Genomic DNA, 27,503 nt, shown 5'->3' on the forward strand with positions numbered 1-27,503 from the left:
ATATAAAAGCATCCAAATTTATCAAAAACATTTTTTAAATTGAATCAGTGCAACTCTTCTGCACACTTGGCATCCTGTAAGAACATTACGTTAATTCAGGTACAAATTAGATATTTCCCCTTGTTTGTTGCCCTTCCCTTCACTGTTTAGATCTTGCATACTGCAAACGGACCTGTCCCAAGGGCAGGCATGTCAACTTGCTATCCTCAGCTGCTTTTCTTTCCAACTTACTCTTCAGTTTCACTAGACTTCACCAACTCTGCATAAAGCTGTAACAATCTGTTGTGAAACACTCGAGCAATTCAACATCAATCTGGTATCAAAGACAGCCACACTTCAAGTGCTTTAATTGAATTTTATAGAAGTAACAGAGCATGTATTTAATTTGGTATTGATGATTTGTACTTTAAATATACACAAGCTTTCTGTTCTTAGAATTATTGCACCGTGTGCAGTTTGCTCAGTACAGAACAGCGTATAGCTACACAGTCATTCATACAATTAACCGCGTCCACTGAAGACGACTTTTGCAAATAATGTTAAACATCCCATTAAGTTACCTGAACCTGTCTGAAAGTTCCGACTTGCGTGACCAAGTGACTTCAGCCCCAGTGTTATTCAGACTGGGATGCTGTGCTCCTTCCTTATTGCCCAGCTACCCAAGGATGAGGTGTTCCCTCCTTACTCTGCCCAACAGTGGCACCCAGCGGTCAACTGTTTCCACAAACACTCGGGGACACGGCTACTGTTCAAGTTCCCACTCACTGGATTTCCTAAACACAGCCAGAGGCGGTTTAAATGCACCAGCTGTTTGACTACTGAGGTTCAAAACGCTACCCTCTATTTAAACTGTCTAGAAAGCCTGAGACTACTATTGCTGGTGAAGACTACCCAGAGCTAGGAAAAATGCACAGCACCTGGGACGCTGCACAGAAGACAGACAGCCACCTCCAAACAGGAGGCAAGGTTACTGTACAAACACATCAGCAAAATTGCTCTTTTAAAAAACAAGTATGCCACCTCAACCAATGAGATATTTTATATGTCCTTTTCTAAATAGGTACAGACTGTGAAAGGATTCCTGGGCAAGAGAAGATTATTTTGCCCTTGATGATGCAGCTCTGCTTTTCTAAAGGTCCTAGCACTCAAGCCAATTTCCAGGAGTGCCATACAGCACATCAGACAGTCAGTCTACATGTGATGCAATCCCAAGAATTCCCAAGAACCAAAAGTAGTAGTAGGGCTAACAAAGCCCCCAGGCATTAAGAGGCATTCAGCAATCTCCATACTAAGTTATTTTCCATCAGCAGCCATAAAAGGATGCTGCTTCAGATTTTGGGCATTAACCGAACAGAAACATGTAGAGGTGAGCCCAGATGCAGAGTTCAGGACTAAACTCTGGAAGATTCCATTTAACATTCTTCCCTCTTACACAGAGAAATCGGTTTCAGGTGACTCATATTTATAGTCTCTGTAAATAAGTACAGAGAGGTCAACTGCCAGGACAGGATGTCAGAGAGATAAAGGAGAAGATAGGAAAAGCAAGCTAGGAAGTGCAGAGACGGCAGCACGAACACAACAAATGCTTTTCTCACTAAACCAAGGCTGAACTGAAAGTACGTGAACCTAAATTTTAGTAAGTTTAAACTCCTCCATATTGTAGCATACGGGATTGCGAGAAAGGGATTAAACTGACATTGGAATTAGATTGATCAATAGATTAAGATGAGATGAACAAAACTGACTTGTAACTCTTAGTCACTTCCTTACCATGAACTGCTCTGGTTTCTAAAATACACTATCACTCTAACAAAGGTAGAAAATACTCAGCATTACAGTAGTCGAACTTCTTGAAAAAATTTAATAAGACAAATGTCTTCATAATACAGGTAAATCGTACATCATAGATTACGTGTTTATAAGTGAACTGAATTAGTCTCTTCGTAATTGGACAGTTTCTTCTTTAATTCCATCTTTTGTGACAATGCAAATCTTAAGTGCATCCCCAGTGTACACATCTCTCTCAGCAGCAGAAATAAAGACATCTTTAACCAGCTGCAAAGCCTTCTCCAGGGTCAGAGGTACATGTTCCACATTTTGCATGTTCTTGAAGCCAATCTAAGAAAAGATGAAAATGCATTTTAAAGGAAGTATGATCCATCTAGCACAAAAGCTGTTTCAGTCTCTGCACTAGAAGGAGCAGATTTAGACAACTTAAAAAGAAGAAATGGTTGGTCTGTTTTAGAAACCCAAAGCTGGCAAAAGTATTCCTCCACACAGTTTACAGCTGCATGATCAGAACTTTGCCAATGTTGATCCTCTTACAAAAGTAACTAGAAGCAGATCCAGTATACAGCCAGCATAGCTCCTCCCACCCATTCAGCACGTACAAGATCGCGATGAACGTTCAGATCTGAACCGATCTAACTCTTCAGAAACTTCTCACTGGGTTAGCAGTATCAGAACTGTACACAAGCCTCTTCTCTAGTCATTCTGTAGTTAGGAACATTTCTTAAAAGCAAATATTCCTAAACATACCTAGGATTCAAAAATAACAGTCTATATTGGAGCATAACCAGTCCTATGAAACAGTGTATTTTAACTGATAAAAACTTAAGTGTCCACTTAAGCATTAGAACTGGAAAAGGAGGGGAAGAGTCACTTACTAGGCCTCAGACTCATAAGCGATAAAAAACAACTTATGACAACTTTGTTTCTGCAGAAGATATTTTATTTTCTTCAGTTAATAAGAGTTCAAAACTAAGCCAAAGCTGAGAACCTGGAGTTGTTGAAAAGAAAAAACAGAAAGAAAGAAAGAGTCTATTCCTTTCTCAGTTGGTAAGAACTAAGAGTGCTTATGGCTTTTTTAAGCACAAAAGTGTTGACATCAGGCTCAACTGACTAAACAATACCAATGCCAATATGGCAAAATAAAATGAGTAAAACATGCTTTGATATTTCTCTCATTCAACAATTAACAGTTTTGATTTAATATGAAAATATTCTTCAAGTATTTTTAGACAGATTTAATTGAATAAGTTTCCAGCGGTTTTATGTAAGAACATTCTTAGAAAATGGCGTCTGAGCTGTAAAAAACTTAAGACTTTTGAGCAAGTGTATGTTAAGTGATAAAATGTATTATATACACCTACTAATTCTATCTTCTTCATTTAGTATTATTTCATGCTAAATAACAGGCATATTTATGTTATCAGCTAGAGGAAAAAAACAGAAAAAAACCCAAATAGCTTGTATGGGAAATATAATTCCCCAATTAAAACATTTTACCTGTATTTTAAAAAAACAGGCAGTCCACCGTTCGTAGCGTATTAAAAACCTGAACAGATTCTAAAGGAAAACTTTGATTTCTCCTGAGAAGGTAAAGCCACGCAATTTATAAATGTACGGATTAACAATCCTACCTTTAAAATCCTACATTTAAAACTTCTCTCAAAAGTAATATTCCCCAAAAGTCAAGCTACATTAATTTGAATGTCACAAATGTTTACTGAGATCATGAGAGAGAGAGAGAGAGAGAGAGAGAGAGAGAGAGAGAGAGAGAACAAAAAAAGAGAACTATTTTACCTGGTTATCAAGCAATGGTTGCAGCATGGCACTTGCTGATCCACCTGCTTTGAAAGAATCTCTCTGGTATGAGCCCACTGGATCAAAGCTATATACTGCTCCCTTCCCTGAAAAAAAAAGTATGTAATCACAATCCAGAAAGATTCTCAATACAGATAAGCATGAAACACTAGCTCTCTCCGTAAGCAGTCTCTGGAATACCAGAGAAACCAGCAAACCTTTACCAAATTCTGCAGTATGTTCAGACGATGCTTTGTACAGTAAGCTCACTATGGTTGTGACCTGGTACTATATGCAAGGTTATTTTCAATATTTAAGCTATAACCATGCTCTAACAGACATTTTCTACAGTACTCACCACAGAAAAAGTGCTGATAGAGAATAATCAGAGCAGGAGAATGTGCTAGAGCGCAGTGCTGCACAAAGAGCTCTGCTGGTTCTAAAGCTAGCACACAGAGGCAGTTTAGCCATCGTTCTTGAACAATACAGTTCTTGAACTACGTCCAGAGAGCGCGCTCGGATGCCTCTGCATCACCTTCCTGGAACCAGGGATGATGCTCTGGTCTCTTACGCACTTCCCTCTGCAGTCAGGCCAGGTTGTGCAAAGCTTATTAGCTTGCACCGGCATCAGAGATGCAGACACACTGCACCTCTGAAGCATCAGCACTTGATGAGGACATACTAGTCAAAACGCAGCACCTGGCAAACTCATCCTTTCTGTTCAGACAGGCTGCACTTGATTTAATAAACTGGCCAGTGCATTTGGCAGCACAGCACAGGTAGCTGAGCAGCCCTGAGAAGGCTAGCAGAGATCCAGAAAGTAACATTAAATCAGACAAATCAACCTTGCTGCACCCAAATTAAGCCCATGCGCACAAACCTGCACTCTTATTCTTACCAATTCTACAGCACCCTCATAATCGGAGATTTACCATTACGCAGGGCAAACTAATCCCTTTCCAGACTCCACATATCGTAGACATGTCTTAGCAAGACTGGGAAAGCAGTATAACTTAATGGTAACAACAAACTGTGGGAAATGGTTGAAATTATCCAAACAACACCACCTCTGAGCTCCTGCTTAAAGCCAGAGAACACGGTATTTTAGCAACCCAACCAAATCATTGGACAAGAGCCCAGTAAGTCCTCGAAGGGCTATATGTTAAACTACAGCTTCCATACAGAAGTCATGATTTTCATTAGAGATTAGTTAACATTTAAAAATCTCTTCGTAGAAACCTGTCTCTGGAGTAAACTTTCATATTTAATAAGCTCTACCACACTGACAGGCTGGAGTAAAATATATACGATTTTACTGCTAACATCTCCTTTAAAGACACAATTAAGAATTCCAGCAAAGCTGTTATAAAGTGTTCCAGTCTAGAGTAAAGTACGAGAGGTAAGCGACGTTAGCAGATTTCACTTGTAATCAAATAATTATAACATAGTTATTAAGACTTTCAGACCTTCAAAAATGGAAGATCAAGTTAGTAGGGGAAACTAGGAAACAAGTCAGATGCATAATATGCATTTGACTTGTGTAAGTACTGTAATGCCTAAAGGTAGGTATTAGGAATAGGAACACAAATGTCGTTACTCCATCACTACACCTGAGATGTAAAAGGATAGTTACTCACCTACAGAAGTTTAGCCCCTCTTTTGTTCTTTTTTTGTTTAAAGTCTTACCTTCTTCATCAAGTCCACCAATTATGTTGTAAACGTAGTAAGGAAAGAAACGTCGAGAATACAGAATTGTAGACAGCATTGCTGCAATAGCCCCAGTAGTCATGGTCTTGTTATTGGAATGCTTGTACATCTGCAAACGGTACCACATGTCCAAGAAGAAAGTCAAACACTGAATTTTACACTCAACCAGAATTACATTTTTTGTAACCTCACTACAGAAGAATCTGATGCTAAGCAAGATTATTAACTAGCATGATTACTGAAATCACACTGGTCTAAAAGTAAAGGCTTCTTACAAGCCAAAAATTAACATTTCTCCAAAGTTTTGCAAAAAATAGATGTTGCCTCATTAACATTATCATCTCCAGGTCCTCCATTCTTTAAATTCGTGATGTTGCACTTAGTAAGAACATAGCATCAATTTCCCCTGCCTGATCTTTCACTAGCAATACAGCCATAGTTACGGTTGTAACACTTGAAGAAAACCAGCAAAAATTATATTTAAAACATACCATATTATTGGTATCAAATTGATACTAATATCAATTAGAATTTAGAATACAAGTTTCTAAATACAGTAAGATAGTTAGCTACCTTTAATCTTGCTTCAATAATTTTAGTAAGGGTAAGGCAGTCACCATGGAAACCACTGCATCCAATGACCGTTTGTTCTGTTCTGTAAAACGTAAAGTTTTGTTGTGATTTTAGATTTAATATGAACTATACCACTTTCTTACACGGTAGATTATTATGAAAACACCAAATGTATTTTCAGTTTCTCTAGCGCTATCAGAAACAGCTGTCTAAAATGTAGTAACAGGTATTTTGTGTACAAAAGGTAACTGCAACCTGCATCTTGGAGAGGACTCATTAAGTGCAGGACCACACAGATGTCTTTCTGCAATCCACTGACTTCCACAGCAAGACTGACAAAAAGAAATTCTTAATTTCTTCATGCACTCCTAACTCTAGCTATTACCATTCAGTCTTGCTAGAGCATCTGTTTTGAGATGGGGAGCCTGTTATGTCGTATCACTCAGCCCAGTTTCACTCCACCTAGGCAGAGAACTGCGTTAAGATTGTATGATGGTTATGTACACTTATGCTGTAGGTGATTTTCTGTGTCAGCACAGCAGAAGTTATCTGGCTGTGGATGCACTGTAGAAGGTTAGCTCTTCGCTCAGTTTCAAAACGTTTCATGAACGCTAACTACAGGAACGCACATTTGAAATTTAAATTTAGTAAATTACTGAGAGTCTACAACCATTCACACATACTTATAGACTAACACAAAACAGTCATTCAGAAAACAATTTAAATTGAAATCTTCTCTCAGCCTGTCACTGGAATTACATAAAGCCATCATGTGCAGTATGCAGATTGTACCACAATAATTTCCATTTGGACAGTATCAGAGAGTCAAAGGAGCTAGCCAGGAGAAACGTAAGTTCATATGATCTTGTGTCATCAATAAAAAAAAGACATAAACAAACAAAATTGTTTACATTGCTGATGGCAGCCTACTAGGTAAGCACCTGCTACAGTCCAAAGAATGTAAACAATATGTATTTTTAAACCAAGGGGATGCTATCTAGGTCAGTCAAGATAAGCATACAATGAGCATAAAAAGTTCAGTAATGGAACTACTGACAGATTTACCTCTCCTCAAACAAACACCTCTTCAAAGTGCCAGATGGTTGACTAGAGATACACAGTACAACTGGCAGCAGTGGGCACACTTGTGTACCAACACCAGGTGTCCTGACAAAGCAGAATGAGTTACCGCAGGATTAAGTTTTGCTACAGTTTAGACCAAAGTTCTTCTGATTATCCAGCCAAAAAACCACCTAGCTTACACTAAGTCTTGTATCACGCTAAAAATGTTGTTATCAGCTAACTTCAAGAGCATGCAACAAGAAATCTGGCTGTATTTACAAAACCACATCCTATCTTGCATTACAGCCAGAGTCACCATGACTCCAAAATCAATTTTGTTACTATCCTTTTTTTCCTGAGAATTCTGCTTAAAGAAAATGATAGATCATTCCAGGCAGGTGACATCCTCATCAATATAAAAAGATCTTTCATCTGTATCAATTCTTACAAGATCCGGACTTACAGTTTGTAGCATTTTGGACTGTCCCGGCAGTGAATTGCATAACCTTCACTCAGTCGTGTGTCAGAGGCAACAATAGAAAAGTCTTCTCCAGCAATTGCCAACACAGTCCTTAAAGAAGAGCATTCATATAATCATGACTTTCAGCACAAATATTTTCTTAGGCAACAGAGGAACAGACTAGATAATAGTTCTATATCCAGACTCACGTTTTGTCAAGCATCTTGTATTCCTTGCTATGTTTCCCACTATGCACATCCCTACACGTGACTCAAGATTGGAGGAAGAAGATACTAGACACACTGAAGAAAATATATGTACGTGATTCTCTACTTTGACTAAAAACTGTATGGAAACTTGGTAAAACAGACTTTCTATACAATGCAAGAACCAGGCAATTTTAGATGCCTGCTAATGAAAGATTCACCCTTCTAAACCAGTTTGGCTCTCCAAGCAAAAACACTCCAGCCAAGTACTAAGCATCAGTATCATTATACTTAAATTATCATCACTTTTAAAATCTGATGTTATCCTATGTTTTTTACTTCCAAACAGCTAGTTTTGTGACGGCCACATGTGTGCTACCATTAAGTAACAAACAGATGTCCTTTAAAAAGCAGTTAGGCATTATTTAAAAAAAAAAAAAAATCTAAATAACACTATCCTGGCCAGATCCTGTCACCAACTCAGAGCAAGCGTCTGTAAAACATCACCTACCTTTAACAGTTATGACAAGGTAGCTTTCAACCCAGTTATGGGTTTAAAAGCTGGTAATATGACCATTACATGGGTTTCCTGAGTCACTATAAAGAAACAACCCTGCGGGGAATGGAACGAGCTTATTTTGAGCCGTAAAAGTTCAGGGAACCCGAGTGTGCCAAAAGCCACACGGACATGCAAGAATACCCCGAAGAGCTGCAAGGACCCGCGGGACGCTCAGCCCAGGGCAAGGCCGAGCCCAGGGCAAGGCCGAGCCCAGGGCAAGGCCGAGCCCAGCCCTCCCCCGTGCTGCCCCCCTTTCTCTGCAAAGAGGCGCTCGCAAGGGGAGACAAACCCTCAGAGAGTGCCGGAGGGAGGCAAGAGTAAGAGGAGGAAGACCCAGCCCTACCGCCACTCTCCTCAGGCCCCCCACCCCCCAGGCGGGTGCCTCAGCCCGCCCCACTCCCTGCCTGCGAGTCCTCACCCTCCGTTAAAGGTGTAGGGCGAGAAGCGGTACTGCAGGGGCGCACCGAGCTCGTAGCCCATCTCGGGCCTGGAGTCCGCGTAACCAGCGGTGGACAACATCCCGGTAGCCCCGCTCGGTGCTGTCTCACGGCAAAATGGCGGCACAGGACACGGAAGTGGCGATCCACCGCTCTAGGAGGGCAGCGGCCGCCTCGTCTCGTCTGCTCTGGAGGACGTCAAGCCCCGCGCGGGCGGGCGGTGGGGGGCGCTGGCGCCGGGGTGCCCGCGTGCCTGCAGCCGTTGGCAGCGGCGGTGGCCGGTGCCCTCCTCTCAGCGGCCCTCTCCCCTTCCACCGCTCCCCGCCAGCGGGCAGGCTGCGGGCTCTGCGTCTGCCTGTCCCCGCAGGGCCCTTCCCAGCCGGAGCTTGGCGGGACCCCCGGACACGGCGCGCAGCACCGGCACCGGTTCTTGCCCGGTCCGAGCGCTGCCAGCCCCTGTCTTCTGAGTGCCTGCTCACGGTCGCAAGCAGGTTGATGGCAGCTGTGGTGAGGTGATCAAAGACGCCCTTGTGTTCGAGCAGGCAGTGTGGCTCCCGCTGTGGAACAGGGGGGAGCACCTTGAGAAATGCTGTGGAGAGTTAAGGGTCAGGGGGCACACGAGGCCCTTGAGCTGGGTCATGGGGTGCGGTGCCAGGCACCGCGGCGCAAGCAGAAACCAGCAGGAAGGGCCGGGCTAGGGGCACGAATAGGTGCCGGGGAGAAGAACGGGGGAGCAGGGAGCTGCAGGGGACACGTGTGGTCCCCTAGAGGAGAAGTGCGTCCCTCCGCTCGGGAGGAAGAGCCGCTGTTGCCGAAGTCCCCGCGGGAACCGTGCACCGACAGCGGTCAGAACCGCGGGGCGGCGGCGCGTGCCACTGCAGCAATGAGCAAGGGGCGGCGATTTGTACCGCTAGAAAAAGGGGAGCAACCTTCCGGTACACGAGCCTGTAGCCAGGCCAGGCGCAGGAGCCACGCGTGCCAACGCTACGCATCGCCGGGCAACAACGGCCCCTGCCCGCCCAGGCAAGGCGCCGGCCGACCCCGCTGCGTGGGCTGGGAAGCCGGCAACTCGGCCCCAGCGCCTATCTCCCCACGCCCTCATTGAAGATGGCGGCGGGGAAGGCGGTGCCGGCGCGCGGCGGAAGTGACGAGATCGGGACGCGCCGGCGGCGCGGGCGCGGGGCGCAGCTTGGCTCCCGCGGGCGCTGTGCGGCGGCGGCGGCAGGTACCGTCCGCGCCGCGCCCGCCTTTCCCACCGCTCCGCCCCCGGGGTCGCCGCACGCCCCGCTGCCCGGGGAGGGGGCGACGGGTGCCAGCGCCAGCGGGGCTGCGATGGCGCGGGCCGGGCCTGGAGGGCGGGGGCGGTGCGCGGGGCCGGGCTCGTTCCGCACCTCCCCGCCGGCGCCGCCGCAGCGCCGGGGCCCTCCGGGCCGGCCTGAGCCGCGGGGGGCGGCGGGGGAAGCGGGGAGGAGCTCCCGCGGCGAGGAGGTGGCGGCGGGCCCGCCGCCTCGCGGGGCTCCAGCGCGTCTCGGGGGCGAGCGGCGGCCGTTGGTGCCGGGGGCGGGATGACCGCGGGCAGCGGCGTGACTGCGGCGGTCACCGCCTTCCCCATGTGAGGGCGGGCGGGAAGGGAGGCGCGGCGGTGGCGCGGCCCTGCCGGCGGGGGAGGCTGCGCGCTGCTGGGGCGGGTGAGGGCCTGGACGGCGGGGAGAAGCAGGAGGGTTCGCCTCATGCCGAAACTGGCTCTTTGCGAGCGCGGCTGTGTATTAGGGGAGAGATCCTGAAAGGGGGCTCGGGGTGGGTCGGGGCCTCCTCCGAGATGTCTCTGGCCTCTGTTGCCTCGACAAAAACGTTCCCCAGCGTTTGTAGTGGAGATGGGAGCAAGCCGCGGTTAGCTGGTTACAAGATGGACCTCTGCGTAGGTGGTGTCCTAAGAGCCGGTTCTGGCACGCCTGGTATCTAGACTTCTTACTGGGCTGTCGAGGAGTTGGCTTTGTTTTTACTGGCGTAATGTTTAGGCTTCTCATTTACCCCTGTCTCCAGGTTGTAAAACCTGGATGCTTTGTTTGATACCTTCGGTGAAGGTAAAGATAATATTATCTTACGGTCACGGGGAAAAAAAGCATGCCTTTTCAGCTGCAGTATGAATCTTGATGTAATTCTGAGTTCTCATACCTTAACAAAAAAAGGCTGAATAGGCTTTCATCAGATTTTCAGGTGGTCTACCTCTGGCCAAAAAATGACCTTGAGTATTTCTGGGCAATAGGTATCTAGTTAAGAAAGCTATAATTTAATGGAAAAATATGTGATATCAGGGTGTAATGTTTAAATTCCTCGCTTGTGTTGTTTCTTTCCATAATACAGCAACAGAAGGATAGTTAAAAAAAAAAAAATCATACATACATTTTACTTGTGTATCTGAAATTGGCTGTCACGTATTTCTTTTTTTCTCATAAAGCACATGTCATTGTTGTTTGAAATGTGTTAGTGCTTTATTTTGTGGAAGTAGATGGAAGAGGGTTACCTAGTTCTGATTTGAACAGTGATACTTTTCCCATAGAAGAAAAAATATTTTTGGAAGCCCAAACCTCAAAATGGCCAGGAAGAGACTTACAAGCAATGTGTCAGTAAGCTTGTTGGTTAGTACTCAGTGGAATTCAATTCTAAAAAAATCAGTGCTTTTCCAGCTAAAGAAAAGGTTGGAGTAGAATGAGCATTAACAGCTTGAGTGGTTCTTGCGGGAGGGTTGGTTAGACAGAAGCCTGCCCACGTGAGTCAGGTTAGCTGTCAGGGGCTTCAACAGAAGCATGCTGCAAAGCTTCTATAGAGTGTGCCTGAAAAAGGTTATTTGTATGGATTGTGCATGTGTGTGCACGCGTGTGTGTGTGAATGTTCTTACGTGTATTTATACATGGCTGTCTCTTATCTAACTCAGCAGCTGATAGGTTTGCTTTTGGTTTTGTGTTTAGATACTATTCTCAAGATACAACTTTTTCTCTTTTCAGGCTTTGATTAGTATTTTAGACTCATAACACATTTTTCTGGACCTGATGTTTTCCTAACACTTTCAGCTTGGCTTAAAAAGCTACTTTGCTGAAATGTTTTAAAGGGTTAAAAATCCTCTAGGATTTGAAGTTAATTTAAATTAATTGAAGGAAATACTTCTGGCCTCACCAAAGAAATAACTGGAATCATGGATCAGAACAACAGCTTGCCACCCTACGCTCAAGGCTTGGCCTCCCCTCAGGTAAAAACAAATTATTTAATATGCAATTATGATCTGAATTTCTTTGTGAAAGAGTTTTCTGTTTCTTACATGTAACTTCAGTGTTTTTGTTTGCAGATCTGAAAAATTCTGCTATAGTATAGAATATATAGAATATAGAATTATTCTAGTATAGAATAATACTAGTATAAAGCAGAATTTTAAAACCATCAATTTGTATATCCAGAGGTATAAGAAACATGCAGATCTATGGGATTCCTTTAAGTTGAAACATGACTGACAAGTTGGAAATACTAATTTAATTTTGGTGATTGCCCTTTAAACTAACTTATACATAATGGACTGTAGCTGTGCTGTGAATACATTTGGTACGATGGGCACGGTCTTTGTTCAAACAATTGCAAGTTAAATTGTGGGTCAGAGTTGAGACATGCTTGCAAGGTGGTGTGAGAAGTGTATCAGCATGACTGGCTGGAGATGAACAATGCTAGAACTGACAGATCTCTAGAGGTAATATTTTATTCTATAGAAGAACTGCATTTCCAAGGGCTTTCTGGTTTTAGCGAGTTACTACTATATGCCTTGGGTTTGATATGATCAACTTAAGTTGATTTATTTTTAGACAACTCCTGAAAACTTTTTCTCTTAAAAACAAAATGGAGTAAACAGTATCTGTGGTTTCTGTTTCGTGCTTTCTTCTGTAGGGTGCAATGACTCCAGGAATTCCCATTTTTAGCCCGATGATGCCATATGGGACAGGACTGACACCACAGCCTGTCCAGAGCACCAACAGTCTGTCCATCCTAGAGGAACAGCAGCGGCAGCAGCAGCAGCAACAAGCAGCGCAGCAATCTACATCACAGCAAGCGACACAGGGAACGTCTGGTCAAACTCCCCAGCTCTTCCACTCACAGACTCTTACCACAGCCCCTTTACCGGGAACCACACCTCTGTACCCCTCTCCAATGACTCCGATGACTCCAATAACTCCTGCAACACCGGCGTCCGAGAGCTCTGGGATAGTGCCACAGCTACAGTGAGTGTCCCATGTGTTAGTGCAGCATGTCCTTTAAAGACTTAGGACCAGAGCCACATCAGGAGTTGAGTACTGCATTTTGGTGGAAAGGGAGGTCCTGAGAATTTATGGGTCTTCTCTAGCGATATGAGTGATTTTTGCTTTTATTTTTAGCTTAGCTTCGTTACTAACCACTTAGTAATATAAACAGTTTCTTGGTGATCTGTCAACCATACATCTTCTAAGCATACCAGCGGAGGATGTTATACGTGTCTTCATTTAGCACCATTGTAACTTTTAACTCTATGCACTTTAGGAATTCATCATGCTTTAGCTATAAAGTAGTCTGGGTTGATAATCTGGTATTTCAAAGTATGTGTACCTTGAAACATATTCTCGTTTATAATTTACTGGATATTTGTGACCTGTTCACAGAAAAGCAAAGAGCTCCACTTTGCAAACAGCTACGCACTTCACTGTGCGTAGAATTTTGTTAGTGAGGTATTAAAGCAGAATACAGGAACTATCACGGCTGAAAGGGAATTAGAAGGGTAGAGGGGAAGAAACTAGTTGCTAGTCTAGGAGCTAGAGCTGAGTTGTACTTAATATTCTTTGTTCCCTTTTCTAGTTCATGGCTACAGCTGAGTTAGGTATGAAAGTATTGTCACTGAACTTTAGTTTTAAAGAGACTTCTACAGCAATTTACTGAAGGCCAAAGAGAAATGGTTGATAACACGAATTTTGCTACTACTGAAAGAGTAGTTCCTCATCTGTCTTTTTTTTTTTTTTTCCCCGTTGAGGACCTTTAGATTTCAGAGTTTTCCCAGAAAACAAGTTTCCAAGGAAATTTTGCATCTAGGAACTTCTCTTAAACTTTCTAGAGACCTGCTTTCCTATCGCCTGGCAATGGGTTTACCTCCTGGGTCATTCCCACTTCGTCCTGCACCTCTTCTTCCTCCTTGAAGGGCATACCAAGGAAAATTTCAGATGGTACTAGTGCTACCTCATTTTCTCCTGATTCCAGCAGCTTCCCTGATTGTGGTGAGGGCTCTCAGCATCAAGAATTTTTCCTGCCAAACTGAAATAGAGGTTCTTCTCATGAGACACTTTTCACAATAGTTAGCAGATAAGGAGGAATCAGCAGTCATGCCTTAGGAGCTACTGCCCTACAAAAGGAGGTTCCTGAGCCAAAACACTGCTCAGTGCTCCTGTCAGTAGGAAAGATGTCATTCAAACTCACTTGGAGAAACAAAATTAAAAGAAAAACACAAAAAAAACCAAATAAAATTAATCAAGCATGGTTAAAAATGAGGAAGACACATGAATTCTTTATTGTCTTTTTAATGTATTTCTCTGAACTGTCTTCAGGAATATTGTGTCCACGGTGAATCTTGGTTGCAAACTTGACCTAAAAACTATTGCGCTTCGTGCCCGCAATGCTGAATATAATCCCAAGGTAAGAGAAATGCATTAGAGTTAATCCTATAACAGACATGTCAAAGGCACAGGTTGTGGGTGTAGTTTGCTGAAATAGGTTGAAAAACCTTCCTACTATAGATGCAGTTTTACACTGTGGTTAAAAAAGAGATCTTTAATAAACTTCAAACATTCTGTCAAACTAGTAAAAAGAATTTTTATACTGATGTAGCTGTGTTTTACACCAGGTTGTAATTTGGTAGATTTAGAAAGAACACCACATATTTGGGGAGAACCTAACCAACAGCGTAATACACTGGCAAAGTTTTTTGTTGTAGAGCTGGCCTCTGCTGCTATTCATATGGGCATGTTTGTTCCTAGTGCTCAGGAAGTTCCTTTTCCATATTACTGTGAAATGTCTGATGATGAAGTCTTGTTCCCTGTCTCCCAACAAGGAGAAAGGAAGGAGGAATTCAACTCCAGGGCTCCTGCCAGAGCCACGGTTGTCCTGTATATGCTGTGGCTTCCTCCACCTGGCTGGTCCCCTGGAATTCTTGTGGTTGCAGCGCAGTCACTGGGTTTTTACAGTCCTGCTTCCCCTCCGAGCTCCATTCCTATATCTTGTCCCCCAGTACTCCCGCCATCTCCTTGCTCCCGATGGCTAGGTTTGGTGGAACAACAAAATGAAATTGATTTTTTTTTTTTCGCGTCGACTTCTAAGTTGCCTGCTGCTTCTAAATAGCAGTTTGTTAAACCATGGGATTTTTTTTAGCTCAGGAAACTTTGAGCAACAGCAGAGGACCTGGAGTGTTGAATCAAGAAAATTATGTTGCCTCGTTTTTCATTCGGATGGCTCCTCTTGGAAATGTTACCTTTGCAACCCCAGTAGTTGGACACTATTTCTAATAACAGTTTAGATGTTGTGTAGTTGAATTGACTTGCCTTGGGAAAGCTTCAGTTTTCCTGGGGTGTGGTTATTTTGTTGTTTTAATATTTGGGATTGTGCTACAGTTTACCTGAATTCTGCTCTCAAAGATTAAAGCACGCATGCAGGCATCTGTGGTAAATAACTGCTGCTGTAGGTTTATATCAGTGATGCTGTTACATAATTGCATGTGAGTAAGATATTAGTGAGCATGCCATGGTAACTCTTAAGTTAGGGGTAGGTGGCTGTGTAAAACTTGTAGGCTACAAAAATCCATACGAAATACTGTTTTCCACAGTGGAGAGAAAGCAGGGTTACATAACGACTGACTTTTAGTCAGTACGTTCATCCATCAAAGGAAGATGTTGCTTGGCTGTATTATTTAAGCCATGGTTTGAGGACCCACGCTACCGCCTATGTCAGCAGAACAGTTTATGGGACTGCATGGTGAGCTGGTCCAAGTTAAATATAACAGGCAAACAGGGGTTTGTGTGTATGTGTGTGTGTGTATACCTACATCAGTTTCCAGTATCTCTTGCTTCGAAGAGTTTAAGAGTATTTGGAAATGCAGGCAGAGATGTTACAGTACTTAGAATAAAAAGCTAGAGGTAACTGGGCTGCTGAGTTCTACTGCGGTAGTTGAGGTGGCTTCTGTTTACACAGAACTTTGATCTCCACCTGTTCTGTTTGCTGGTATTCTAACACTGTCCAATTTTTTAAGACACAGGAGCAAAACAGACCATAAAATATTTGCAGATAGATAGTCTTCCATCCTGCTTATAACAAATAAAATTTCAAGACATGTGGAGGAAATTTTTTATTTATTTAAGATTGTCTCTATTGCTCTGTTGCAAATGTTAGCATTATTTATATGTTGCATATACAGTAATGAGAGACGACCTTAGTAAAATAGGAATGCAATGGTAAATGTCCTTCCTGTCTGACTCTAATTCTCAGCGTGTGTGTTTGAAGCTACTTGTAATTTAAGCATTTCAAGTAAATTTTGAGTGATCCATAAGTATGTTTGAACTTAGTATTTCTTTGCAATACAGCGCAAATTGCTACTTAGATTATGCAAGTTTGATTTTAATGTAATGATTACAGCAATATATCACTAATAGTCTCAATACTCACATTTCAGCGTTTTGCTGCTGTTATTATGAGAATAAGAGAACCACGTACTACTGCACTTATATTCAGCTCTGGAAAAATGGTGTGCACAGGAGCAAAAAGGTATGTTTAGGCATTACAAGCAAACTAATTCAGGCTGTCTTTTCTCTTGTACCGTGGTGCTTTAGAAATACTATTATTTGTATACAGTATTTTTATATACACAACAAAGTTGTACAGGTACAACTAAGCTTGCTTCCCAGTTATTTCAAATAGACTAATACATGTTTCTTCACAAAATGTCTTTTCGTGACCGAAAAGACTTCCCTGCGAATGGGGAAACGGTGGCTCTGTTTCTGAAGCTCTTTCATACAGTCTGATAAACTGGTTTGCGGAGGTTATTATATTCACTTTTTTGGCTTTGCAGTTACCTTTTTTTTTCCTAAGAATTAAAAATTTCAATGACTATGCACTGGAACTGCTTAAACTGTAGGGGCAGTGGCAGAGAAGAGTGATTTTATATTTCAGTAGTTTCATTCATCACAGGCCAAGAGCTCCAAGTCTCTGGTCGCTGAAGTCTGATCTGTTCCTAACATGATCATTGAAGCATAGGAATTGAGGACTAACAGAAGCTTAACTCTGGTGGGCAGGAGAGAAATTCTGCTCTGAAGAAGTCTGTTAGGAATCCAGAAGGAATAAGCTAATGAGCAGAGATGAGTGAATAGAGCTGTAAGGAAACGCTTTCTTTGCCTGGTGACGCTTGAAGTTCAAGTTGTCTTACTCTGTGTTAGAAGCAACCAGATCCTCGGCTGTTTACAAAACTGAAGCAAACTGAGTTCTGCAGCAGCGTGTAAGGCCGTGCAGTTGCATTTAAAGCCAGGCTTGAATGCCTGGGCTGACTCAAGCAGAGGATTTTGGCAGTTTACAGATTTTTATAGAAATACGTGTTTTCTGGCAGTAGTTGTTCAATATTGTTACTTAAGTAACAGTTTTCAGGTCTCATTAGAGGGACTTAAAATATCAGGTTGATATTTTAAGAGTGTGACATATGTGGATTTATAATTCACTGTTTTCTGTCTCACGAACAGTGAGTACAACATTAATGGTGTTCAGGATCCTAGTACCAAAATTAGCATGCAAACCAGTGCTAGTTGTTAATTTTGGCTGTAAAAATTTTGCATGTGACCTTCCCCTCCCCTTCAACACAGACATTTTTGTCCCAATTAAATATTTGTGGTTTAATGCTTTTTGCTTCAAGTAATACTTAACTGAGGAAATAATACGGATATCCTTTTCTCACTTCAGTGAGGAGCAATCCAGACTGGCAGCAAGGAAGTATGCAAGAGTTGTTCAGAAACTGGGTTTTCCTGCAAAATTTTTGGATTTTAAAATTCAGAACATGGTGGGCAGCTGTGATGTGAAATTTCCCATCAGATTAGAAGGACTGGTACTCACACACCAGCAGTTCAGCAGGTAAAAAAAGGCTTGCTTATGTTTCATTCTTGCTGCGTGTTAACTAGCTTAGAGAGTGACACCTGTTTAGATTAGTCCCTTGCACCAGAGGGAAACCTGCATCTTTGTTCCCATCGCTGCTCTGCCTCGGGTGTAACTGCGGTTGCGTAATATGAACCCATCAAAGTGATTTTCCCACCTAAGCTCCAAATTTCAGTGAGGTCTACATCTGCTCTGCCCGTTCCTGTAATCCTACAGATGAAAGACTGGAACATTGTCTGCAAGCGTGTTCAAACACTGTCACTCTCTTCTCTTACAGCTACGAGCCAGAATTGTTTCCTGGCTTAATCTACAGAATGATCAAGCCAAGAATTGTTCTCCTTATTTTTGTTTCTGGAAAAGTGGTTTTAACTGGTAAGTGAAGACAGTATCTTACTCCAGTAGGTTACATTTAGACTGTATTACAGAGAACACACAAGGATACCAGAGGTGCGTAACTTGCTAAGTGCTTTCCTGTAGAGAAGACAGTACTGAGAAACAACAGATAGCACAATATTCTGTGGATGAGAGCGCACAAAGCAAACCATGTTTGGCTAAATCCATACAAGCAATGATCATGAACCCTAATCAACTATGCGGGTGCCCAAAAAGCTGTAAGGGCGCAGGTAATGTTTCTGGCAAAATCTGAAAGTCTGTTTTAGTGTGCTGGGTGTGTGTGACTGAGCTAACTGTTCTTTGACAGCTTGGCTGGAGGCTGCTGCCGTTCTCCTTTGATAGAGCAGCCAAAGAAGGGGAGATACCCCAGCTCTAGGACCTCCTCAACCCCAGGCACTCCACCTACACCCTTCCTTTTCCCCTCGTGCTCAGTCTTACTATGGAGAAAAAACCCACAAGTCTCGCAGACAAAAGGAGGAGCATGTCCCTGCAGTACGGCAAGTGGTGGGTGGGCCTATGCAGCCGTCTCCATTGCCAGACCTTGCTCCCCAGATACTCACGCCCTCAAAGAAAGCTGCAGCAGTTAGGCCTTTCTGCAGAAGCATCCTGTAGGGCTGTGCTTTGTAGTTGGGTCTCCTGCAGAAATTACGTATAGAAAAATCCCGTTTGCAAGTATAGCATAAGCACAAAGATGCTAATGAAAGTTTTACCAGTTATCAGAATAAACAGTGAGAAGGCTGGTAGCGTATGCTCTATATGCATGCAATGTGTATTTAAAAAAAAAAAAAAAGAGATCGTAAGAATAGAGATTTCTGGATATGCATAGGTTTTATAGAGAGTTGCATTCAAATAAACATTCTAAAAGCTAAAATTACTTATTTGGCGAAATACTAACTTAATTCCCTCTCTTTTTCTAGGTGCTAAAGTACGAGCAGAAATCTATGAAGCATTTGAAAACATCTATCCTATTTTAAAGGGATTCAGAAAGACAACGTAACAGTTTCTACACATTTCAGAGAAATCAGGGGTATATTTTAAAAGGTATTGCGTATGGCACAGCAGTAACAAGAGATGGACTTCCAGTGAAGCTGCAACACCAGGACTTGGACTATTTCCCAGTTAGTGCCTACTTCCCTGATGCTCAAGGGGAACTGTATTATTGATTATGTCTACTGAGTTACTGTGAGTTGCTTTACTTGGGCTGTTCCTGGAGCAGTCCCTCCAAGTTTTATTTATATTCTAGCTTTTAAATAGTTTTAATGCCAGTTCTATTAATAGAAAATCCATAAGTTGGTTTAAAAGACAAATGCAACTGTGTCACTCACTGTATAAACCACTTAAATTGCCATGTATATATGTTTTAACTTTCTTCCATAAGACCATGGTTTTTATAATTTTCAGAACTTAAGCTTTTAAATTTTTTCAATTTTAAATTTCTTTGGTGCCAGACACATTCCCTCTTTCCAGTATTAAGCAAGACAGAATAAATTTATTAATAAAAATGGCTCACTGTACATATATATATAATATATACTTCCTTCTCTTTCCTCCTTCAGCTCCACATGTACAATAAACCCTGTTTATACAATTATGGGAACTGTCTTAATGAATTTTAAAATTACCCAGCTGGTAGAGTGAAATACATTGAAAACTTTTCCTGAATTTAATCTGGATTTTTCAATAGCATATGCACTACTGTAAGTGACTTGTCATTTTGAGAGAATCTTAAAATGCTCTGGCTTGCTTGCCAAGGATATGACTGCTGGTAATGTCTAGCTTGAGCATTTCTAGTACGTTAAAGCAAAAGAGATGACCAGTTAAAGAAGTTTGTGTTCGAGTATGTGTTGCCTCATGTTCAACAGATGGGATTTATGCAAGTCTTAAATATTTAACTACACTTGACTGAATTGGAACAAAAGATCCCTGCTTAGCTTCTAGAATTTCTTTAAATTAAATTACTACTCTTGTATTTTACCAACTATGACAGTCTCACTATATTAGTGTTCCTGTAAAATGTCAAAGCCCTTCCGCCTAGAGTCAGTATGTACATAATCTTCCCTCTGAACTGTGCTTGAAGCTTAACGGGCTGAGAACTAAAAATAAACGTTTTTTTCTCCAGTAAATTTTCAGTAATAGTAACCTCCTTTCTATGACTTGCACATTCTTTCAAACAGCTTTTATCTAAAACTAACCCCAATGTCACCATGGTCTCTTTATTTACTAAGTTGGTGTTTCATTCCAGACAAAATGAAGTTTTGGCTGGCTGTGCTACTGCTCCGTTTGCAAATCCTGGGTGACCTTAATCCTTAGTCTTCTCTACTCCCCCCATAGTGGCGTACACCCGTGTTTCTCCAGGCGTTTTAATAATTGTTTTCCTGGATCTTATCAGAAAGCTGCTGTTTAATAACGTAGCTTTGCCAGGGTAAGTCAAGATACACAAACACTGCATGGCCTTCAGTGCCACACCACTCTGTGCTGTGAGCTAATGGATGTTCCTGAGTGCTCTTGAACATAACTGTATGACTTGTCCATGCTGTTGCAGGACCCTGAACTATTACCAACTTATCTGCAAAACTCTCAACTCTGCAGGAAAACTTGGAGCCTTAAGTAACTGTGGGATGGTTTTCAATAAAATCAGTCAAGCTGTACTGTAACTTAAGATACTGTTTGCTCTTCCATGACACATACCAAGGCTTAAAACCACCCTTTTAGAAATAACGTTCTGTGATGACCAAACAGCTTATATGTAAAGCATTCCCTGCCTGCTCATTTGAGTATTTCCAACATCTAAATTAATACAGAAAAACCCAACAGTGGGCCTAGGGCTTTCATAAAGTCACCTTCAGAATCACTGGTAAGCAGACATGAGTAGTTTGAGCAGGATAAGGGAATATGTAACTGAAGTGAATTCTCTACTGAGGCACACAAAAAAAAAAGCCTTATCTTTTCTGCAAGTTTAGCTATAGCCACAGGAGTAGTTAAGCAACTACCCCAGTAAATTCAGCATTATGGTTTCACTTTTCTTTTGCCTCAGCTATCTGGCAGTCAAATAGCAGAAGAATCCCTGCAGAGGGCACTTATTTTTAAACTTCACCAAAAATGGCAGACTTAAGGTACAATTCAGCTTGAAAATCTGCTGCTACAGGCAGTAAGTAAAAAGACAAACGTGTTCTGGTATGGCTGGCTCTGTTTAAACTGCTTCTGTACCAGATAGTCCCATGCAGAAATAGTTGAACTCAGTTAACAGTTTTAAGTCAGATAAAACAATTTTTGCGCATTTATCTTGAATAACCACTCACTCAGAACTGTGTATATGTATATGTAACATATTCATATGCATGAGATTCAGTGTACCTTCTGAGAAAGAGAAGTGGATTTAAGGTCCACAGTGAAAGGCTACGCAGCTTTGTCTTAGCTCTGACTTCTTTACACCTCCTGAGCATAAGCACTCAAGTGCTCTTACATTAGTCTCCTTTTCTCTGTGAATTAATGTTAATTTTTGAGTAGCACAATCTACGTTCTTGAAGTTCCATCACCAACAAAAGATACTTTCACCAATCCAAAAATATTTCACCTTTATTTAAACATTCAGAATTGAGATTTGAAGTGAAATTTACTGAACAAATGCATCTGGCTTCATTACCAGGCTGAAGTAAAAGCTCCTGTGGAGCACGAGAGAGAGGCTGTCAAGGTCTACTTATAGTAGTTCTATCACTGTTACAAGATATGCAGTTATTAGTGACTTCAGTTCAATTACCTGTTTGCAAAGTGCAGAGATGCACTGAAACAGGGCAAGTATTCTACTTAGATGACCCAAGTTAGTAACTTGGTGGAAGTTAAATAGCGCCTGCAGAGAAGTCTTGTTTCCATATGAACTCTTCCAGGTATTCATTTCCCTCACCGCAGTTGTCAGCACAAGTGTACACCACCAGCGTTCCCCAGTCGACGCTCTCTCCGAGGCTGTCAACCTGAAGGTGGTTCAGGAGCTGTGGCATAATCTTCAAGGAAAAACAAGGGTTCAGAGGCAGGCCACAGCTCTCTACCCTCTCCCTGCATCTCCTCCCAAAAAGGGTCCTGCCTTCATTTATGTTCTCTTACACCAAAATCCCAGTCAAAGCTACTAAGTAATGCAGCAGCTCAAATAAAGTAAGTCTGGAATTCCCAAAACAGTGTAGTAGATGCACAGGGAATGAAAGACATGGCCCTATTTATTTTATCTACACAAGTTTTATTTAACTAAGCATTGCCTGATTTGTAAGCTTCCTTCCAATTGAAATTAATGTCATAACTATGTTTTGTCTTTGCATGACATAAAGCATACTCACCATACATATGCTTCTAGCATTCAAAATTCTACAGCTGAATACTTCCAGCCAGACATATCGGACTCCTATTACTTAAGAGATGGTTCCATACTCATATGTGCACCATTTTATAGATGGTGCAAATTATCAGATGGGAACCTACCTTCTGTATGTGAAAGTCTTACAGGAAAAAGCAGTTACAATGGCAAATGAGGGCTCTGTACAATTTAGCATAGTTTGTAGCAACTTCAACTACCTTGCTTCTAATAAGAAGACAACACCTATATAATTTGAGCCCGTTAAGTCTGAACTACATTACCTATATTATCTTTAAATGAATTTACATACCTGGAATTCAAAAACCCTTTTGGCACCACATAAACAATTTGGGATATCTTTTTCTTCAGGAATATTTTCACCTGATACCCAGATTGGGCCTTCTGCTCCTCTGCAGTACCTAATAATCTGAAACAGAGCAGAAGTTTAAGTTCTCAAGACTGTCTTTTCATCTTGGTATGAAATTGGTATTTACTGATATAGAGAAAGCGGTAGGATGGTGCAGAAAAAGGTCAGTTCCTTCAAATAATACACATGGCAAAGTCTATCAGATGCAAATGCAGTATTCTAAATAAGACAGATTCTTTATAGAAGTTTTCTTAACTATGTGAATCATGCAAGTACTCATATAGCATTTTTTCAATGATCCAGGGATAAATTGCAATGATTTGATTTCTCTAATTAAGGGACCCAGAAATGCTAGATGAGTATTTTATAGCCTTGAGATGGAGGAACAGCACATTGATAGATCAGCAGACAGAAGTGTACAGAAGTCAGGAATGCAACCCAGCTGTTTCTGTTTGCAGTTCTGCATCTAAATGCAAGGGGACTGTCCTAATGTCCAGGAAGGAGGTATTTTCAGACATTCATATCCTTTGTTGTTCCGTTACGATCTGAATAGTTATATAGCAAATCAGGCATTATCAACAAGAGGACTCTTACGCAGATCAGTCAGTATAAGGATGGTCAGAGAGGGAGGTGATGCATCTACCCCAAACAGGAGGGAACAGACTCAAACCCTCCTGCTTTCTGGGTGTGCACCCTCACCCCTCTACTACGAGGTAAAACATCGAGAGAATTTCTTTACTTCTTCCACCACTTTCACGGACTTAGGCCTGTGTTTCCTCTGAATGGAACCAGGAACCATGTTTTTATTTGACAATGTGACTTTTTTCAGCTTCTTGTGTTAGCAAGAAATAGCATGGGGGGAGATTTCTGTTTTCAATAGTTGACATTAAAGCCATCACTAATTTCTTCAACCTTAAAAAAAGCCAAACCAACCCCCCATGCAGCTGGTGACTGTGACGGAGCTTCTCTCTGAAGTTTTGGTTCTGCTGAGAAGAAAGCCAACAGGGCCAAAGACTGGGGAAGAGCGATGCTTCACCACCTCCTTTGGTTAGAACCACCTCACAGGATGGCAGGTCCTCCCCCCACCATGTGGGCTTCAGCACCCCTGTGCCCTCTCATCCTGACCAATTTCTTTTTGAGATAGATGAGGAGGTGCTAAATTCTTACTTCAGCACAAATCAAGTTCTGCACGTAAGGAAGATTAGGGTGTGCTAGTTAAGGTGTGTGGAGGATAAGGAGGCATCCCCATCGCCATTTCTAACCATAGGTATGAAAGGCAATGAAACATTCTGCAGGTGTAGCACGATGCTCTGCCAGAACCTGTAAGTTGTAAGGCTGCCCCATCTTCTGACCTGCTCCGGTTCAGCAGCTACTCGCTCTTTAAATATTTGGAAGATCTTGTCTTCTTCAGTCTCATGTTTTGCCATTGCTTCCAATGTCTCTTCATCTAAGGATTGAAATGCTTCACCTAAGCAAGGAAAAAAACCCCAAAGATTACAGGCTAATGCGAGACAGCCAAAAATTAAAACCAATATCGTACCTGTAAGTGCATTTTCCTCTCAAGAATCATTCCCAGTGTAAATCACTAAGACTTTTTTTTTCCCTGTGACATATTAAGATTCAGTCACACACAGATCCATTTACTAGTTTTAGTTGCATTTTAAACATAGATGTCAGTAGTGGAACGCTGGAAAGGGAAGGATTTAATCCACCAAAGTTTATGGCTCCCAGCAGGTATCGCTGAGGCTGCTGAACCTTCAGAATGTGACATCTGGAAAAGGCCACCCGTGCCGTGCAGGTCCCAGACCTCAGTTTCTAGCACTGAAGACTGTCTCTGTTACACTCTTATGTTCACATCGGCGTGGGGCACTGAGCAGTCTTGAGACAGCTTCAGACCTCAGTAAGGGACAGCTGGGAGCCCAGCAGCCTTCCCCCGTAACACCACCAGCTCTCCACCCTGGTCTGTGCAAAGCCGGTGTGGCGAGCTGCAAACACATCCTGAATTTTTTGAGGAAGCGGGCTGCACAAGGAAGATTTGTTAAGTATTTTCAGTAAATTAAGACAAATTGAACCGAGTCAAGCCGAGACATCTAACTCAGTCTCCTGATTCCAACAGTGTCCAGCAGCAGATGCTGAGGGCCCTGTTTTTCTCCCTTGAGTTGTTCCTCACCTGCAGGGAGCACACAGGGACACAGAGTAACTCCCAGCTACCTGCCGCTTCACTGCAGCAACAGCCGCTTCAACAGCTCCTGGGGTTGGGGCTTAGTAAGTCTCTCCCCTAAAAGCAACTTATATTACGGATGTATACAAAAACTTGCATCACAAATGACTGTAGATTTAGCCTTTTGTCACCAGTAGTTAACAATGAACACTTAAAAATCACAGTATTTTGTATTTTAAAGATGTAATACAGGCTTCATTAGGAAGATTTAGACAGCATCTTTATTTCTTACCTGCACTGCCTGTAGCTCTGAGTTCCTGTTGTTCTTTTGGGTCCTTCGATGTATCTACAGCTCCTTGTTCATCATCGGGATCTACGCTGCTGTCAGCAGGAAATTCTGGTTCCTCAGGTTCTATCAAAATTTCATATTCTGGAAAAAGGAATTCGTTATGCTCTGGAATTGCATCTGCCGAGTCATCTACAAAACAGAAAACAGACACCACTTCACAATGTCATCTTGTATTACGCATCCTTCTCCCCAAAAGCTACGCAGCAAACTACATAGCAAAAATACAGCACAAACATTGCATGAGCAAGAGCGATTTACATCACTGCTAAACCTGATTTAAAGGTAAGGAAGATTTTACATTAAGGACGGTACAAAACTACAATAGGTGATGTGTTGCTTTGAATCTTTGTAAATCTACGAGACAAGACTAAACAGTGTTAGCCACTGCATTTTAAAAACCCAAACCTGCAGTTTGACAGCTCTGTGCAGATCTCATTCTGACTAGCACATGCACACAAGTCAAGCGTGCGTCAGGTGCCCCGAGGCCATACCATTTTTTCTACTTTTCCTTTGCATGTTGTGAGTAGGCAAAGTTCCCACAAACGCATCAAGTATACCTTCTGCAATGACGGTATTAACTACGTGCTAGTACGTTTCAGATTTCCACTGTTTCGATTAAATGTTTCAAATGTCTGACCCATAACTTGATTTGCACAAATCAACTTTTAACATTCTGCTTATTTCCACTTCCTACAATCAAAGTTTTTGGGGCTAGCATCCCACAACATACGACAGGAGATACATCATGTTTCATCGCACCATTATTAATGCCATACTTCTGAAGACTAAAAAAATATTTTACTCTGTACTTGTCCCTTTAACAACCAGCAAACAAAGAAGCATATGAATGAGACAAGAGAGCAGGAGAGGGGAAGGCTTAAGAAAAGGGTCTCTAAAATAGCACACTCATGGACAGTACTCTCTTCATCTACTGACCGTCGCAGTATCCTGTGAAGGTATCACCTTTGTATGTTCCTTTACAATTTATGAATAAGCCATTCTAAAAGTAGCCTGCAAAGGGAAAAAATTGGTCTACATCCTTTCAGTTTTTTATGACAGAAGGCGGACAGAAAGTCTTTTCTAAGATACCAAAGGTACACCTTAAACTTGTCAGCCTTCCAGGAACAACAAAGATCTTATGGCACTGAAGTAAATACCTAACAGAGGGAAAAAAGCAGAAAAATACTGACAGTTTCCTTACAAATCGCAGAAGAACGCGAAACACACGAGCTTCTTTTTTCTCTCCTCTGCAGGTCCTTACCCCACTAACACGCAAGCTCGGTACGCTGAAAGGACTGCCGGCTCTGCAACGGCAACGTTTCTTGGCGAGCCCCGTGCGACCAGACCGCGTCCCACCACGGCTCCGAAGCGACGGAGCCAACGGCAAACCTGCAGCGCCCCCCCGCCCGAGACCCACCTCCGGCGGCGTGCTGCCCGCAGGACCGCCGGTGCCCCCGCCGCCAGTCCAGCGCCTGGTGCTCGGGGCCGCAGTAGGCGGCGCGGCGGCAGCGGCCGCAGGCGCGGGGCCCCAGGCAGCCGCAGACGCGGCAGAGAGCGGCGCCGCCGCGGAGCCGGCGTGGGGGCGCGGCGGCAGGGCCCGGCGGCGGCTCCTCGGGGGGCGGCTCCTCGGAGTAGGTGTCGTTCCGCCGCGGCAGCTGGTTCCGGAACACTGCGGGCGAGAGGCGGCGGTCAGCGCGGCGGCGGCGGCGGGCGGCCCTCGCCCCCTCCTCCCTCACCGCCCCCCGCCTCACCACAGAGGGGCCCCCGCGGGCCCGGCAGGCGGTAGCAGGCGGCGCCGCGGCAAGCGAAGACGAAGAGGGTGCGGTGGAAGGCGTCGGGGCGGTCGGGCAGCGGCGCGTACAGCTGGAGCAGGAAGGCGCAGGGCTGCTGGCAGCGGCCGCAGCGCAGGGCGGCGGGGCCCGGCAGCCCGGCCTCGCCCAGCCACGCCGGCCGCCCCCCGACCTTGCTGGGAAAGTAGGCGCTGCGCAGCCGCCAGGCGCCGCCCGGCCCCACCGCCGCCGCGAAGCCCAGCTCCACGCCGGCCGCCATGCTGCCGCCGGAAGGGGGGGCGGGCCTTGCCTCGCGCCGCCCCCAACCGCCGCCTCGCGCCGCCCCC

General features: G+C 43.4%; 3 protein-coding genes across 8 annotated transcripts; 1 reads left to right on the forward strand and 2 right to left on the reverse strand.

Moving 5' to 3' along the window:
• Window positions 1–1,841: 1,841 nt before the first annotated feature.
• On the reverse strand, window positions 1,842–8,913 carry PSMB1 (proteasome 20S subunit beta 1). The gene is made up of 6 exons (XM_075146385.1): window positions 8,571–8,913; window positions 7,391–7,498; window positions 5,866–5,947; window positions 5,272–5,401; window positions 3,586–3,692; window positions 1,842–2,118 (listed from the first exon to the last, which is right to left on the reverse strand). The coding sequence occupies exons 1-6, from the start codon at window positions 8,669–8,671 to the stop codon at window positions 1,933–1,935; spliced, it is 714 nt and encodes a 237-aa protein (XP_075002486.1). The 5' UTR covers window positions 8,672–8,913; the 3' UTR covers window positions 1,842–1,932.
• Window positions 8,914–9,749: 836 nt separating this feature from the next.
• TBP (TATA-box binding protein) lies at window positions 9,750–19,756 on the forward strand. Of its 4 annotated transcripts, none has more exons than XM_075146380.1 (8): window positions 9,750–9,814; window positions 11,595–11,836; window positions 12,520–12,851; window positions 14,199–14,286; window positions 16,313–16,404; window positions 17,587–17,754; window positions 18,053–18,147; window positions 19,086–19,756. In XM_075146380.1, exons 2-8 carry the CDS (start codon window positions 11,783–11,785, stop codon window positions 19,163–19,165), a joined length of 909 nt encoding a protein of 302 aa, XP_075002481.1. In that variant the 5' UTR covers window positions 9,750–9,814; window positions 11,595–11,782; the 3' UTR covers window positions 19,166–19,756. The 4 variants fall into 4 exon arrangements, with proteins under 4 accessions (XP_075002481.1, XP_075002482.1, XP_075002480.1 ...); XM_075146381.1 differs by lacking the exon at window positions 9,750–9,814 and adding an exon at window positions 10,053–10,201; XM_075146379.1 differs by lacking the exon at window positions 9,750–9,814 and adding an exon at window positions 10,988–11,228.
• A 1,972-nt stretch (window positions 19,757–21,728) lies between these two features.
• PDCD2 (programmed cell death 2) lies at window positions 21,729–27,453 on the reverse strand. Of its 3 annotated transcripts, none has more exons than XM_075146378.1 (6): window positions 27,139–27,453; window positions 26,805–27,056; window positions 25,331–25,516; window positions 24,198–24,345; window positions 22,821–22,937; window positions 21,729–22,166 (listed from the first exon to the last, which is right to left on the reverse strand). In XM_075146378.1, the coding sequence occupies exons 1-6, from the start codon at window positions 27,434–27,436 to the stop codon at window positions 22,148–22,150; spliced, it is 1,020 nt and encodes a 339-aa protein (XP_075002479.1). In that variant the 5' UTR covers window positions 27,437–27,453; the 3' UTR covers window positions 21,729–22,147. The 3 variants fall into 3 exon arrangements, with proteins under 3 accessions (XP_075002479.1, XP_075002478.1, XP_075002477.1); XM_075146377.1 differs by having other exon boundaries at window positions 24,230–24,345; window positions 25,331–25,468; window positions 27,139–27,451; XM_075146376.1 differs by having other exon boundaries at window positions 24,230–24,345; window positions 27,139–27,451.
• Window positions 27,454–27,503: the final 50 nt, after the last annotated feature.

Source organism: Calonectris borealis, chromosome 3 (assembly GCF_964195595.1).
Source record: "Calonectris borealis chromosome 3, bCalBor7.hap1.2, whole genome shotgun sequence".
Taxonomy (NCBI): Eukaryota; Metazoa; Chordata; class Aves; order Procellariiformes; family Procellariidae; genus Calonectris; species Calonectris borealis.